At 33.9% G+C, this 16351-nt stretch overlaps 1 protein-coding gene across 1 annotated transcript; it reads left to right on the top strand.

Moving 5' to 3' along the window:
* The first annotated feature begins 482 nt into the window (after window positions 1–482).
* On the top strand, window positions 483–15569 carry LOC140817002 (sister chromatid cohesion 1 protein 4-like). Its single transcript, XM_073176553.1, has 15 exons — window positions 483–1283; window positions 2575–2836; window positions 3408–3505; window positions 3708–3751; window positions 6127–6173; window positions 8743–8830; window positions 9038–9875; window positions 10316–10729; window positions 10804–10948; window positions 11354–11490; window positions 12084–12901; window positions 13408–13438; window positions 13869–13977; window positions 14500–14629; window positions 15181–15569. Exons 1-15 carry the CDS (start codon window positions 1160–1162, stop codon window positions 15277–15279), a joined length of 3384 nt encoding a protein of 1127 aa, XP_073032654.1. The 5' UTR covers window positions 483–1159; the 3' UTR covers window positions 15280–15569.
* Window positions 15570–16351: the final 782 nt, after the last annotated feature.

The raw sequence follows: 16351 nt of genomic DNA, 5'->3' as shown, positions 1-16351 counted from the left end.
ATATGGTTTTTAAATACAATTCAGTATTTTATTTGTTTCTAAATATTAAGCCAAACTTTTTGACTAAACTGAAATCTGGCAAAAAATATTTTTTTTTCAGGAAAACTTGAAAAATTTAACTGATTTAAAATCGATTTTCGCTTTGTATTTGGGTTAATTGAATTTCTTGGGAGGGGATTTAAAAATCGATTATCTAATGTAAAATATAAAAAAATCGTGGTAATTAATTTTGGGCTTAAGTATATTTTATTTATTTAACTATTTCATTTTTCGTATTATTTATTCTTGTGAATTATCTACTCTTCCACAGCACACAAACCAGAAAAAGTAGCGGACCGCTCAGGGTGAGAGTACTAACGTCACGCGCTGTCATTGTTGTGTCTGAAATGCCCCACGCGATCCTCCGGCTGTCCTAAAGCAGGTACCCCAATCTTGAAATCTCGACCGTTGATTCTCGACCAAGAGAAGAATACAAGTAATCTCAAGGCCAGTCCACACTATTGACTTTCCTATTTCAGAATTCGAACCTGGAAGGGGGCCTTCGTTTAAAAAAAAGCTCGAAAAATTTAGAAGAAAGAGATTTTAAGCGCTGAAAATCTATATTCATTTGAATTTCGCGAGGATTATACCCAAATCCAAGTTTCTCTCTCACTTTCACACCTCGTGCTGCCGTATACAGATTACGCATAGGATTGTTTTGTGTATACACGTGTTTTGTATATGCACAAGCTGCCGCGGGTTGATCTTACTTCATTTGGAGACTCGGTATCTCAATTTGAGCTTATATGCGTCGTTTGAGCTCATAGTTTTGATGAATTTTTCCGGGGAGCCTGAGATTTTACCGTTTCGAGGGTTTTTTGAGTGTGTGTTTACCTGTGATACGTGGGCTTCTATGCATAATCAAGGGGGCTTTCTGTAGGGTTTTGCTGCCAGGGTTGGATTTGAGTGCTGGTTCTGCTTAACTTGACTGACGGGTCTGGTTCAAGCGAAAAGTTCGGTGTTTTATATTTTGTGTAGTTGAAATTAGGGTTTCTGTATTCTTGGTTTTGAATGTTGTGTATGCAACGCGAATAGATACTTAGAAGTAAAATAAGATATCGGAGTGAGTAGTTTGTATGAGTGAATGATTACTAGTTCGTTCTAGAAGACAAAAGGAGAAATGTTTTATTCACAATTCATATTGGCGAAGAAAGGACCGCTGGGGACCATATGGATAGCGGCACATTTGGAGCGGAAGCTTAGAAAGAATCAGGTTGCTGATACTGATATTGGAGTATCTGTCGGTAAAGCTCTAGTTTCCCCCTCTTTTCAAATCTAATTGATGCTATATATCTATGTTTATTTTATGAATGTTCTCATCCTAGATTTGCACGCCCTTGGTGACAATAATTTGATTTAAAATCTAAATTTGTAATTTTGAAATGCATATTTTGATTGATATATTTGAAATAGAAACTCTGATTATGTGGCTATTTGGTTGTCCGTGAATTCAAATTTGGAGTTAAATAATTGCAATCCGGTGCAAGTTGGAGCTTTTGTTTTCTTATATTCAGAACTTGAGGAGAAAATATCAATTTTCGTACTACTGGTGTGCCTTATTGTACACTATGGCTAATTTAATGTGCATAAGAATGTACGCTTATTAATTATTACAGGAAGAAGAAGTTAATGCGAAGCTAATACTTATTATAATTTTTGAAATAATCACTAACTATGCGAGTATCGAGCTTAGATTGGATTGTTGAAACCTTAGTATACTATGAATGAAGGGCACTCTATTCTTTTCATCACTCTTTCCATTTTTCGTGACAGATATTAAAGAGGTTATTAGGAAACTCAAATTTATTTTAAATAGAAATATTTGGCACTAGTAAGGAAGAATCACATTTCTTTTACTTGTGAGAAATATGTCGTATTTCATAATTTTTGAGGATGTGTGTATGGATGTTTTTATATTTGTTGACTTAAGAGGTTACTTTGCAGCAGACAAACCTGATTTTTGTTTGAACTTGGAAAGAATTGCTTGGTTTGACGATTGATTAGTGAAGTATCTGAATCGAAGGGGATGTAAAATTGAGCTAAATATATTGGGAGCCCACAACACTACATTTTACTGAATCTGAACTTTCCACCTGGTAATTCAATGTCTGCCACTCTGCCTTCCGGGAAGAATGAGAGGGACCGGCAGATGCTTCAGGAAAAGGCAGTTTTCTTCTGTTCTCTGGCCGTAATAACTGTCTTGTTTTACAAAAGCATAGGAAAATTGAAATCGCATGGATCTGAACCTATTCATTTGATGCTACATATTTAATTCATAAATTGAGTCACTAAAAGGTTGTTGATTGCTGTTTCCTTTTTATTTTATTTTGGGCAGTTTTGCTAAAGCATATGTTATTTTATCAATTATGAAAATATTATTTCCACTTCCAATTTTTGAAATTGTTTACCTTATTAATCTCCTTTCTGTATATAAAAATATTGGAACTTCTGTACATTCCTAAGTAATGGTTCCTTTCTTATTGTTATGGTGGTCATTTTTTACATCATGGAATTTAATTTGATTATCTCGTGCAGATTCTATAATTTTTCCTGAGGTGCCGATTGCGCTTCGGTTGTCCAGCCATCTTCTGCTTGGTGTGGTGAGAATATATAATAGAAAGGTGAACTACCTCTTTGACGATTGCAGTGAGGCTTTACTCAAAATCAAGCAGGCTTTTCGCTCTACTGCTGTGGATTTACCTCCAGAACAATCAAAGGCGCCTTATCACTCCATAACCTTGCCAGAGACATTTGATCTTGATGATTTTGAGCTTCCAGATAATGATATTTTACATGGGTTAGCTCTCACTGTTTTTAGTTTTTCATGAGAGAGCTACGACATCATTTAAATGAGCTTCAATCTTTGGAGAAGAAAAGAAGCTTATTATAAATTCAATATGAAAAATTGAAAGATAAGATATCATTCCTACTAATTACTAATGTTACAAAGCAAAAGAAAATTACTACTCAACTTGGATGCATAATCTTTTCACGATAGATTACACATGTATTGACTCATCCTAATATAGGTTTGCCATCTGCTTAATAAAAAAGCTAAATCGATTTTTTTTTTTGAAGATCTGCCAGTTATTAAATTTGTGGCCTACTACTTGTCAACATATGCATATTGCATACACAAGTCAAGTCATTGGCTTGATAATTGATTGGAACTACTGTCTCTCTCAGATAAAGAAAGACTGGTTTCTATCTAGATGAGATGCATGACATTATATAAGACACCGAGACATCCCTAAAATTGGGCGGTTGACTGGATCACTATGATTTTTTAGAGGACTCGGGGAGAACATTATGTGATTTTATTTTTGAAATGATATGTTTTGACTCACATGTGAACTCTTAATTTGCAGCAACTATGTGGATCATCATATTAGTTCAAGGGAGCAAATCACCCTTCAAGATTCCATGGAGGGCGTCAGTTACTCAACATCAAAGTTTGGTCTTGATGGTTAGGGCTATCCTTGCAATTCTCCAATAGTGTTCCGTATTAGCTTTTTTTAAAAACTGTTGCATCATTTTCCTTATATTTCTTGTGGAAAGTAATTCCAGCAACCCAAATATGAAGTTATATATTTTTTTTCATTAGATTGTGATGCTTCTTCATGCATTCTTGGTCTTTAATTCCTTATTGTTGCTTATGTTGTTCATAGAGAGATTTGGAGATGGTGATGCATCTGGATTGGACCTTGACGAGGTACACTGCTCTGTAGATGCTGTTATTATGTTTCCTTTCTTTTAATTTTGAACTGCTGTAGACATGTTATTATCTTATGGTGCTAACGTGGAGAATTTTATTGGTAATATACTCATATAGCCTATAGGTTATACGTGATATATCTATTACTGGTGTAGAACATAAATATTTAATAATTAGTGAAAATTACCTGAAAATCCTAACAATTTTTTCCTTAAAACTCATTTTATTTTTGCATACTATAAAATCCAATTTGTCGACAATTTTCCATCAAATAAATTTAGATTTATTTGATGAGTAAATTATTTATTATATTTGGGGTTTAATGGATAAATCAATTTAATACTCTGTTATCAAATTTGTTGCAGGAATCCAATATTTCTTTTTTTTTCTCAGTATCAGTATTAACCAATATGTTCTTGTTATTAAAAGTAAATGATATAATGTAACTCTATAATTAAATTCTGTTGGGACAAGAAATTAATTTTTCACTAGTTTTAATTTTATTTTGATTAAGTTTCAATAATAATTATTTATATTTCTATTCATATATTTGATTTTCATATAATTAATTTATGTTATTTATATGAAATTAATTTTGTAAGAATTTTATATTTTATGTAATTTTTGAACAATAATTTGTTAGTTAACACGAATTTATAAATTTTTGTTTTAAAAATTAAGGTAATCAAGGGCAATTTAGGGGAAATTTATTAAAATTTGATTTTTCGGGTTTTTTAATCAGCAGAAAGCCAACTTGGAGTTTTTTTTAATATATGAATAATTTTCTGGGACTTTTGGATGTGAAATTATTTTTAATGGGTTTTATGGAAACTTTTCCATTATGTCGAGCGATTGAAACTTCTTTCTTTTCGTGAACTTGAACTAACTTTTTTGATTCTCAGAATCTGATTTACTTTACCTTATATATGAGCAAAACCCAAAAATTTTTTTGGGGAAAAATATTTCTATGTTCTTACTAATTCTTATCAGGAATAGACGTTTGACTTTACCCAAAAGACGGCTTGTATTTAATTTTCTTACATTTGTTTTATTATCTTTTGGAAAAAATTACATAAAATCCCAATATAAAAATTTGCATATCCAATAAATCCTACCAATTTTTTATTTATTTATCTGAAATATCCATTTCTACAATTTTTATTTCCATAATACCCATATTGCTAAAATTTATTATTTCTGTACCAAAACAGCCATTACTTATATGTCAAGCAACTATTAATTAAATTTTATTTTAGACAATGTATTAAATTTCAGTTTTTTAATAAATTAACTCAAATTTAATTTTCTTCTTTAACTTATTATTTAATCATACAACTTTTATATGCGTGTTTATTCACACACGATTTATTTTGCTTAAAAAAAAAATCTATACGGAATTAAATTAATTTAAAATAGAGATTTAAATTAAAATCTTATAAATTGGGCATCAATAAATAAATTTTACCAAGAAATTGGTTAAATAATTAGTTATATTCTATTGCATATTAATATCATACTATTGAATTTTAAATATTCATTAATTCTATTAGTGTAACTAAATTATTTTTTTTTATAAAATAACTTTGTATTCTAATTATTTAAAAATATATCGTTTAATTTAAAATTTAATTGATCGTAAATCAAGTTGTTCAAGGATATTTTGGGAATGAAAATTATGCCTTTTGATATTCTGGGTTTTTTTGGTTTGAAAAATAGATAATGGGTTCTCAATATTAATTCAAAAACTACTAGCGTGTTTCGGATGTGAATTTTTTTTATTTGGTTTTATAGCAATGTTCCCTATTTTTCCTTATTATTACATCTAACTAGGTAACATTACTGCAGTAAACTACGACTTTATCAAGCCCATCTCAGTTATTTGACTATTTATGTATTTATGGAACACCTGGAATACTTTGATTTTGATACTTAGCGGGATGGGACTTGTTTTTGGTTCTGTGAGCCTCTATACCTATGAAACTGAGTGAATTTGTTTTATGATACTTTGTTCTGGTGTGAGCTGACGTCAAAATCTGCAAAATCTTCAGCAATATGTACATTTACACTTTGGACTGTCTAAATATTTTCAAATTGAAAATCATATTCTACTTCTGAAACTGTTTGTGAGTGAAGGACTTTAGTGAAGTTTTGCTAATTTGCAATAACCTTTTGAGTGTAAGAAGTTATTTGCTAAATGTATTTACATTTTGAATGATGATGATGGAAGTGACTTGGCTGGTGAAAACCTCTGATGGACAGATCCCAAGATTCTAAATTTTATTTGATCGTGGTTATGTGTGGTTATGTATACTTAGCTCTTATAAATATCTTTCCACTTTTGCTTTTCTAATCAGTTGAACATTTGCATGCAGGAATTATTTTTGCACAAAATTGGCTCTGCAGATCATGCTAATGAGAGGTTGGTTAACCTTTACCACTTGTGTTGTTTAAGTGATTTCCTTTCTCTATTCAATTTATATCAGTGTTTGGAATTTTTTGGATTGTCAATCATATTTCACGGTATGTTCACGCACATGTACCCTTTTTGCAATTGAATGTTTAACAGACTTGAAGTGATAGATAAGATGCAACTGATGCATGATATATTAGTCCATTTTACGTAGTGTTATCATTGTGGCTTTGGATCAATTAGGTCGAGAATCGATTGTATTGTCGAGAATCGATTGTATTTGGTTCCAAGAATTGATAGATATAAATAATAATAAATTATAAGTTCAGAATCAATTTTTGCACAATTATCAAAATTCATGAATTCCAATTAAACGCTAATGTTGAATTTTTGCTGTTTGACCTTATCAGAAATCGTGACCTGCTTTTCGTAAACCTAATAGTTCTTGCCTTACCATGTAAACCCTTTTTGAGCCTATTTTCCAGCAGCCGTAACTCCTTCATAGTTCACACCAGATACCCCTCTACTATGGGCCTTTTTGCTGTCTCCTCTCTATTTCTCTCCTGGATTTCCATCTATTGTTGACACCTAAGTTTTCTTAAGAATTTCTCCATGATCTATTTCCAAGATCGAACAATATGTGGTCTTGGCGATGCCAAGTGGGAAAGACCTGGTAACGCCATGGTGTCTCCTTGTGTTGATCTCATTCTTCAGCTCTCATTGATCCTTAATCAACATTGGATGCTTAGAATACATTATTCATTTTGCAATTCGATTTTCAAGAGAAAATGCCCTTTTGATATGTGTAAACCATATCGTTTGATATTTTGGGCATGCCTTAAGCTTGGGGTGATGTAAAATGTATGGGTTATTTGGAACATGTTTGGATGGGTGAAACAGTGCATTCTAATGGAAATGGGATTAATTGTTTTTAGTGGCTTTGGTCATTATTTTGCTTCCATACTTCATAATTTGCACAATACCGAGGATTGATGTTTATCCATCTATTTTTTTATTGTTCTTTGCTCGACAATACCGAGGATTGATGTACATAGCCACTTGGGCGTGTGGGAACATCTGTGCAAACCTAAGGAAAAAGGCGGATTGGGTGTTGGGAATATTATCTTGAGAAACAAGGCCATGTCGGGGAAGATGTGGTGGAGATTTTATGCGGACAATGGGACGTTGTGGAAGAAAATCATTGTAAGTATATATGGTTTACAAGAGAATGGGTGGGATGGTGGGGTTGGCAAGAAACGTTATGTTCAGGTGCCTATGGAAGTTTATTTCCCGAATATACCCGACTTTTCAGCGGCGCATTTCAATTAAGGTGAGAGGAGGTAACAAGGCTATAATTTGGGAAGACAGGTGGTGGGTGGATTATTCTTTTAAAGAACTTTTTCCGGCATTATTTCAGTTATCAGCGTTTCATAATTTGCCTATTTTTCATTTTGCCCATTTTGATAATGCCACGTCTACTCAATCATGGGATTTTCATTTTAAAAGGGTTGTCAGAGATGAAGAGCTTTTTCAGTTGTCCGAGTTATTAGGTGCGTTAGAGAGAACTAGGTTGATTGAAGGGGTAGATGATTTTCGTGTGTGGAGAGGGGATTCTTGTCAAATCCTTTTTCGAGTCTTTTTTCCCCATACTCGTTTTCCCATTTTTCCTCTTTTCCATCATATTTCGAAGGTTCCGGTTCCAAAAAAGATTCAGGTATTATCGTGGACAGCAACTCAGGGTAAGCTACCGACCTCGGAGATGATGCAAAAAAAATGTCCCTCAATCGCTATGACCCCAAATTGGTGTGTGTTGTGAAGAAATGAAATAGAAACTCAGGATCATATGCTCATCTATTGTCCATTCACGACCGGATTGTGGGCTAGAGCTTTGCAAGAGCTTGGATTGGTTTGGGTGATGCCGAAGTCAACGAGGGATTTATTCTCTATAGATTTAGGACAACTAACTGGTACGAGGGGAAGAATATTTTGGCAAGTCGTGGTTCATTGTTAGTATGGCTGGAAAGAAATAGAAAAATTTTTGATGATAACATAAAAACTAGAGAGCATTGTTGGGAAAAAATCAAGATCAAAATTGCTATGTGGATCAACACTCATGATGACTTCAAGAATGCCTCGATATTAGATATATTGCGAGATTGAGCTTATGTGTATCATTAATACAACCTTGATACTATGTACTTGATGATGAAAGTGGTCTACTAGTCCCTTGATGCACTTAATTCGTATCATATATTAATAAAAAAACATTTCTTATAAAAAAAGAAATATGAGAATATGTTGCATTATCAAATTATAGAAACAAAGTGAATTGTGCTAATACCCTTTTTCTTTAAAATTGCTAATGGTGCATTATCATCTGAACAGTCTTCTGATTCTGTTACTGCTCTATCTGAAATTTAAATGAACCTAACTGCCCATCATTATTCGTCTGTCTAAAATATTTTTATTTCCTATTATCAGTTTTAATCAGCTTGTATTATTCAATGGTGATAGATGCTGTGCTCAGTTCTTTACTTTATAAAAGCATACTGATGACACAACATCTTTGTGATACCAGTGCTGAACCTCAGGCCACATTTGGATCAATTGCCACTCCCAGGCAAGATGGGCAATATGAAGATAATGATATCAATTTAGAAAACATGGTAATTTTGGAGCTCTATAATTATTTTAATAGATAGCTGGGCTGTCATCCATCCTTCATTTTGCATTTCTCAATTCTCATTGATATTGTGATTATAGAAAATATTTCATTAACAATATTTTTATTGCTTCTCTTGGTTTGTTTCACAACAAGTTGAAATGTGCATTGCGTAGAAATTTGATTTTTCTTTGGTGACTTTCTTATGCAGGTTGATGGTGCTGATGAATTCACTGATCTCGTGGACAATGCTCATGCTCCATGTACTCCTAGACTGGTAGAGGAACCAAATCTCTCCAGTGTTCAAGAGGTTTCAGCATGTGATGACCATCTGGAATCAGAATATCATTTAACTGAATCTAATTTGCGAGATAATTCAAAAAGTATTATGTGTGAGGATAAACAAGAAATACACCGAGGTTCACGTGATGATACGAATTGTGGTGCAACTCGTCATGTTCCACTAGGGGGGAATGGATACCAATCAGGTGTCCTGGAAATCAAAGACTCGAAACAACAGGGAGAATCTACCTTCATTGAGGCTCATGTTGAACGTGTATCGTTAGATGAGTCCTCATCAGTGTATAAGCCCTCTTCTGTGTTGGCTGATCAGATTGAGGCATCTGATGTTAACTATAGGGTAGATATAGCGAATGAAACTGTCAATAAAGAGACACCACATTGTCGTGTAGTGGATGAGCCATGTGATGATGAAGGTCTCAATACGATTGACTCTGAGAGTGTTGCAATAAAAGATCAATCATCACTTGGGGTTGAAGTGATCGGAAGTTTCGGAAGTGCACCGAATAATGAGAAATCATATCTCAATATCCTAACTCAGGGTTATCAGGAACCTACAGATTCCTCTGTTTTTAAACAGGATGTTCTTGAAAATATTGCGACAAGTGAAACCTCATTTCTCAGGCCATGCAATTCAAATTTGGAACAACCTGATATTACAAATTCTGGATGTAGCATGTCCGCTGATGCTAATGTACTCACTGATATCACTGCTTTGGCTACGTCTGGAAGGGAGACAGCTATAACAGGTTGGTTAATCAAGCATAATACTTGATAATCTACGACAAAGTGGAAGTTCCAAATTACGCCCTGGCTTATCCACACTATAAATTAAGCAAGAGAATATCATCATAACTATCTTTAGTTTTTCTGTGTGACCTTTTTCAGTTTACAAATACCACCCAGAATAACTACACCTATATCCTTGTGTTTTTTTTGGTCTATTCTCAAGTTCATTTATTTCATTTAATGATTATGTAATAAACATAATTGTATTTTTAATATCGCAAAAATCCTGAAATTGAAATCCCTTTTGCGAAAAAGGAAAATATCACTAATAAGCATGCATGTGGTTTGATCGATAGTTTCCCTAAACATATTTGGTTGTGCATAGCAGTGATTGTCATTTCCATGTGTAAATCTCTTTGATTTGATACCAATGGCCTTAATTTTATCAATGATAATCCAGAACAAAGGTTGAAGGCAAATCACATGCAAGAACAATTATCACATAAAGATATTGACGAGTCATCCAGTCAACCTGATGGTCAAGTGTGTAACACAAATTCTCAGGGAAGGCTAGTCGAAAATTCAAATAGTTTTGAGGAATCTCAGATACCTGCTCCTGAGAAACTGCTTTCAGTACCTGATGGGTGTGCAGATCTACATACAAACATGCTTGAAGAGGTTTTGCCAAAGGACTTTGAAGGGCTTGATGAAGGTGATGCTGGCAGCAAAACCTTAACGGGTAAAAAACGCTGCTTTACTGAAAGTACTCTGACAGAGCAGAGTCTGAATTCTGCTGAATCTTCGAGACTAGTTCGTGTTAAAAGAACTGCAGAGTCTATTCCTGATGATGATGATTTGTTGTCTTCCATTTTAGGTACATAGTACTTTCTTCATCAACTAGATTTCTACTGACTGGTTTCTAATTTTATTAGAAAATTACTTTTTCAGTTGGAAGAAGATCGTCAGTTATGAAAGTGAAGCCCACACCTGCTTTTTCTGAGGTGACATCTATGAAACGTAATCGTTCTGCTCCCCGTTCAGGTCCTCCCAAAAGAAAAGTGCTGATGGATGATACCATGGTTTTACATGGAGAGTATGTACCTTTTTTTGGACTTGATTGATATTATATTTTTCTTTATTGACATGCCACTATCCTTGCTTGCATATTAAAGTTGAACATGTTGCATGGCCTGGATTGTGTTTGAGACTTTACTTATCATAAGGTAAAGATAGGTAGTCACTATCACCTTTGGCGATTTCATTCTCATTTGTGTTATTTCTTGTTTACACCAGTTTCTTTCATTATTTTAACAATGATTTAGGTTTAATAGGAAATTTTATTTCTTTGTGTGATGCATTCTATGACATCATATTAATCATTCGGATTTGCTGCCTCGTTGCTCTGAACCATCAAGTTTTGTGTCTGACTTTTAGTATTGATTTTTTTGCTTGCTGCTTGTTTCATTATTCTTAATACTCTATCTTTGTTCCTTGAAAGTACTATACGAGAGCAGCTGACAAACACTGAAGACATACGGCGTGTAAGAAAGAAAGCTCCTTGCACACGCCCTGAAATTTCAATGATTCAAAAACAGTTTTCGGAAGATGAAATTTTCCTGGAAGCAATACTAACAGGTGAGATTATTATAGTAATATCCTCCTTACTGCGCTGTATTTATCTTGTAATTTCAAATATTCAAAAGATATTTTATTAAACTCTATATGGTTCATATCAGGACCTATCAATCTGATTGCGAGCTGTTGTGCACAAGCTCTTTTCTTCAGAAGACCGACTTTTTTTATTGTTTGGCATCATATTAATTTCATTTTCTAGTTGAGACCTTTAATAATGAAAAGTGTCCTTATAGAGTACTTGTTTCGTGACTGATTCATTTTCTGCTATAGACAATATAGTACTAACAAAACAATGTGTTCGGTTTCACAAACCTAGTTGGGATATAGTTTCCTTGAAGTTTCTGGTTTTGCTACTCATACAAAATTGTTGATCAATTTCTCTGTGGTAGAATATACTAGTAGCTTGTATTGGTCTTTGGATTTCCTCCTATTTTCATTTCTTCCTCTATTTATTGAATATTTGAGGAAATTTTTGACAGGAGCAAGTGTCACTTTCTTGACAATTTAATGTTTTCCTTCGCCATTTATTCGTGCGTGAGTAGAAACTTAAGAATGTTTAAGGGCATTCTTGCTAATTTGGTTTATATATTTAGGCATGTCAATCGAGTTGGCAACTTTGTACAGTAAAGTAAGAGATATTGGTGGAATCAGAATTTGTGAGAGTGGTGCAATGGATGCTTCTGTTGATGTTGTGGCTGTGTCGAAGCTACTTTCTCAAAATAATGAAAACGTTGTTTCCCTTGAAACTGTGGCTGATATAAATTTATATTCTTATAAGGAGAAAAATGATACCTTTCTTGAAACTACAGTTGAATCACATTTATCTTCTCGAAATGCTGAGAATGTTTTGAGTCCGTTTATAGAAAGTGACAATAAGTTCAGTAGGCCTAATGTGGCCGAACATAGTGGAATGGGGGCAAACTGTGAACCGAGTTTGGTCAGCGATAATGAGATAGCTATTCCCTGTGAGAATATTCTGCTAAGAGATAGCATTCTGGAGGAAGGCGATGTCAGTCAGGACCAGATTGAGGTAATTCATGTTGTGGAGACCAATATTTCACAACAGGAGCTTGTTATGGACGTAACTGGTGTGGAAACAAGTGATAATATTTTTAATGCGGCTGCCTCTGATATTATTGCTGAGCCTGAGTCAATTGAGCATACTGATTGGAATAGTGATACAGCTGATATGCTTCAGGCAGGGTCAAATGAGAACTGTGAGAAAAACTCTTCCTTGAATGACGATGAACCTGATGTTTTACTGGAGCAGAAGGCTGATACACCTACTGTTGGGTTGAACCCCACAATAATGGATTTAGAAAATGGACAAGTAATTGATGGAGATGAAAAAGAAGAGGAGAATGTTTTTATTAATGAAATCAGTCCTGGGTTCGGCCTTCATGATCGAGATGTAAGTTTCTCCTTCTTTGCCACGCGTTTCGTATACGTCAAAATATGTGTCGTTGACTTTTTGTAGGTTTGACTAGTCAGATACGTCAAAATCCGCGTCAAGGATACGTCATGGATACGATGGACATATGTTTCGACCAAAAAAAATTTAAACTTTTTTTTTTGCCTTTTCTTCTTAAATCACTCATATGAAGTTGCACATTAGTGTGGGGGTGTGTGTGTGTGTAATATTTATATATATTTCAAAAATCGTCGTATCCTAGCCGTATCATGTCTTATATTTTCAAAATTTATCATATCGTCATATCCGTATCGTATCGACGAACGATACCGTATTCATGCTACATAGCCTTGTTGCCAAATATTAATGTAACTCTGACGTTAAGAAATCATTCTACTGTTACTTTTGTCTATATATTTATGAATTGAAGTTTTCAGTTTGAGCTAAAGCTTCCCTTAACTTTGTGACATTGGTAATTTTGGTTAATTTTGTTCAATTTCGTGCAGGAATTTTATTTGGCTCCTGGAAATGACACAGGTGTGATTCTATCTCAGTAATGTGATTCATTTTCTTTCTTGTCAATATGTTGATTAGAGTTGGAACTACTAATACATGGCTAATGGTGCCTAAAAAATAAAATAAAATAAATGAGAACTTTGTACATAAAGGGCATTACCATTAGTGAACATCTGAAACATTAGTAAGCACAGTTGCCAAATAGGGTAAAAGATGTTTGCTGTTTGGTTGGTTATAATGCAGTTACACCACCACGATTGACTGTGTTGCTAGCGCATACCTGATTCAGGTTTGGCTGTGGCAGTGCCAAGTTGTGATTGTCCTTGACTCCTTGTAGTTGTGGCACATTAATGTTTAAGTTCATTCCATGATCATGTCTCCAGTCTTTGGAATTTAGGCTTGTGTCTTCACGAATTACCACGGTTTAACTCGCTCTATTTCGAGGTTTCAGAGTTTCTGAATGTTGATGATGATGAGCTAGACGATTTAGCTGATGATTATATTCCTGATGGTGAAGAGAAACGAGTCACTGACAACAGTGGATGGTCTTCACGTACAAGGTATATGCTCTTGTTGATGACTATCCATATGTTGACAATAAGACATTTCTTTACCTCTGTCTCTGATTTGCTGCCATCTGTGGGTGGATGTTATGAAATGAATGAAAGCAAATATCGATTTATTAACTAATACTAGATGTGAGTGCTTGCTGAGTTGAACAACTTGGTTCACACATTCTAGGAAACTGAAATATGTGGCTTATAATGGTCATTAAAATCTTTCTTTGGACATTACGTGCTCAAAAAGTTGTAGCAATGTGGTGATTTGGTATGTCTTGCTCAGTGGAATCTTAATCATTCATCTCTTTTGCAGGAATTGCTAAATGAAATTATTAATTACAAAGACCTGTTGAGAACTAGGAATTTGATGATCTTGATTTGTGTTGAGTGATGACAATGGAGTCCATATGTTTGTGTAATTTTTTTAAAAAAACTTATAAATTGTATGGATGATGTTCTTTGCATACAAATGCTATTTTTCTTAGAACCTTCGTAAGTTCGTGATTTCGTTATGTTATATAGGGCTGTTTCCAAGTATCTCCAAATGATGTTTGTCAAGGAAGCAGAGTTTGGAAGGAAATCTCTTTCCATGGACAGTCTATTGATTGGTAAATCACGTAAAGAAGCTTCGAGATTATTTTTTGAAACATTGGTAAGTTTCGACTTGTCTTTGAAGAAAAATCTTGCTTGCTTTAAATTTTTATCGTTGATCTTTGATAAATTCAATTAATAATTTGTTTGGTTTATTTATTGTTCGCTCCTGAAAGGATTGTCAATGACTCTAATGTGAGGGTACAAACAAAATCGATGTTAGCTGACCAAGGCTAAGGTCGCTGAAATTTGAGAGCATAATGGAGAGTTGGTACTCGGTGAATTTTTTCACTCGGATACAAACTGCTCAATTGTTGGACTAATTGTGGTTGGCCTCTAGCAAAATAATTACGGCCAATTTTTATGTTCGAGATCAGATTGTTAACAGAGTGACTGTTCTGCTTGATGTGGAATTGTCACATCGTGAGAAACATGCTCATAGTCATTACCCGTTTGTATCTCTTTCTTCGATTTGCTGACTCTGCGTGATCTATGTTTTAGCTTTGCCAAAATTATCTTCTGGAACTTAAGCCTAGTTATAAAATTGGTTTGGTATCCTCGACTTTGATCAACTGTTGCTGATCTTTGTGCTTTGATGTGAAAATGTTCTAGGTTTTGAAAACAAGAGACTATATTCATGTGGAGCAGCATAATGATGTTGATGACATTACCATAAGACCTTGTACAAGGCTGATGAAATCCGACTTTTAAACATTGAAACTGATATAGGAAACCTTCAACAACACAAAGAAACACGTAATGCAGATCGGTGGTGTCGATTTGTGTTTATTCTTCCGGGAGATTAGGTCCATCTGTTTTCCTTGTAACGCTTATGAGGTCCATAGTTGAAAAATCAGGTAGTTTATTTCTTGCATCTGTTTTAACTTTGTGGATTGTTTCCTGCTATAATATTATTATTCACAGTGGTAGTTGTATAATACGTATCTTATCTGTATGTATTTAGCCTATTTGGCAATATGAGCTAATCTTTTTTGTTTTCATGATCCAAGATTCCAACGAGTTGCTCAATCCTGTAAACAGTGGAATTTAACAGGTTGTAATCACAGCTCTCTATCTGAATTCAAATTTAGTTCCCAAGTCTGCATTAAAAACAATATATGTTTTTATTATAATAAAAAAACAAAGCTGAAGATATGCAAATCTTACTAATTCTGTAAAAACATCTTACACAGCATGAAAAAAGAACATGAGCAACCCATGAGAACATTTTTGTGGAACGGAACTGAATCCTGCACCTCAGCAGACTTTTTTCACCTATGGATTTTATACTTTTATTTTATCTCGTCGACTACGAGTTGGAAAAACAAAATCAATTATTTTTTTTTATCTTTCGTATCAAATGGTGTATTAACTTTAGAGTTAGTCTCATGTGAGACCGTCTCACGGATCTTAATCCGTGAGACGGGTCAACCCTACCCATATTCACAATAAAAAGTAATACTCTTAGCATAAAAAGTAATACTTTTTCATGGATGACCCAAATAAAAGATCCGTCTCACAAATATGACCCGTGAGACCGTCTCACACAAGTTTTTGCCTTAACTTTAATCACTCTTATGTTCCAAATGGATTTAAAATTGTGCCCAGACTTAAAAAGATATATTTTTTGGTTAGGGGCGTTTAAATTTTTGATAAAACGTAAATCCAAAATATTTTATTTGTCAAAATTGAACCGATCGAAAAATCAAAATTTAATTTAATTAATAAATTTTTTTATTTAAATTATATGTTTTTTGAGATGATATTTAATGGACAAAGAATA

Source organism: Primulina eburnea, chromosome 16, assembly GCF_022965805.1.
Source record: "Primulina eburnea isolate SZY01 chromosome 16, ASM2296580v1, whole genome shotgun sequence".
NCBI classification, from domain to species: Eukaryota; Viridiplantae; Streptophyta; class Magnoliopsida; order Lamiales; family Gesneriaceae; genus Primulina; species Primulina eburnea.
This window is presented reverse-complemented; position numbering and strand designations above follow the sequence as displayed.

Excerpts from the sequence above, each read along its gene's own strand:
- LOC140817002 (XM_073176553.1), top strand. The coding sequence starts at position 1,160 with ATGTTTTATTCACAATTCATATTGGCGAAGAAAGGACCGCTGGGGACC. Across the intron at positions 1,284-2,574 it reads TGATATTGGAGTATCTGTCG|ATTCTATAATTTTTCCTGAG; the intron begins GTAAAGCTCTAG and ends TATCTCGTGCAG. Across the intron at positions 13,978-14,499 it reads GGATGGTCTTCACGTACAAG|GGCTGTTTCCAAGTATCTCC; the intron begins GTATATGCTCTT and ends TATGTTATATAG.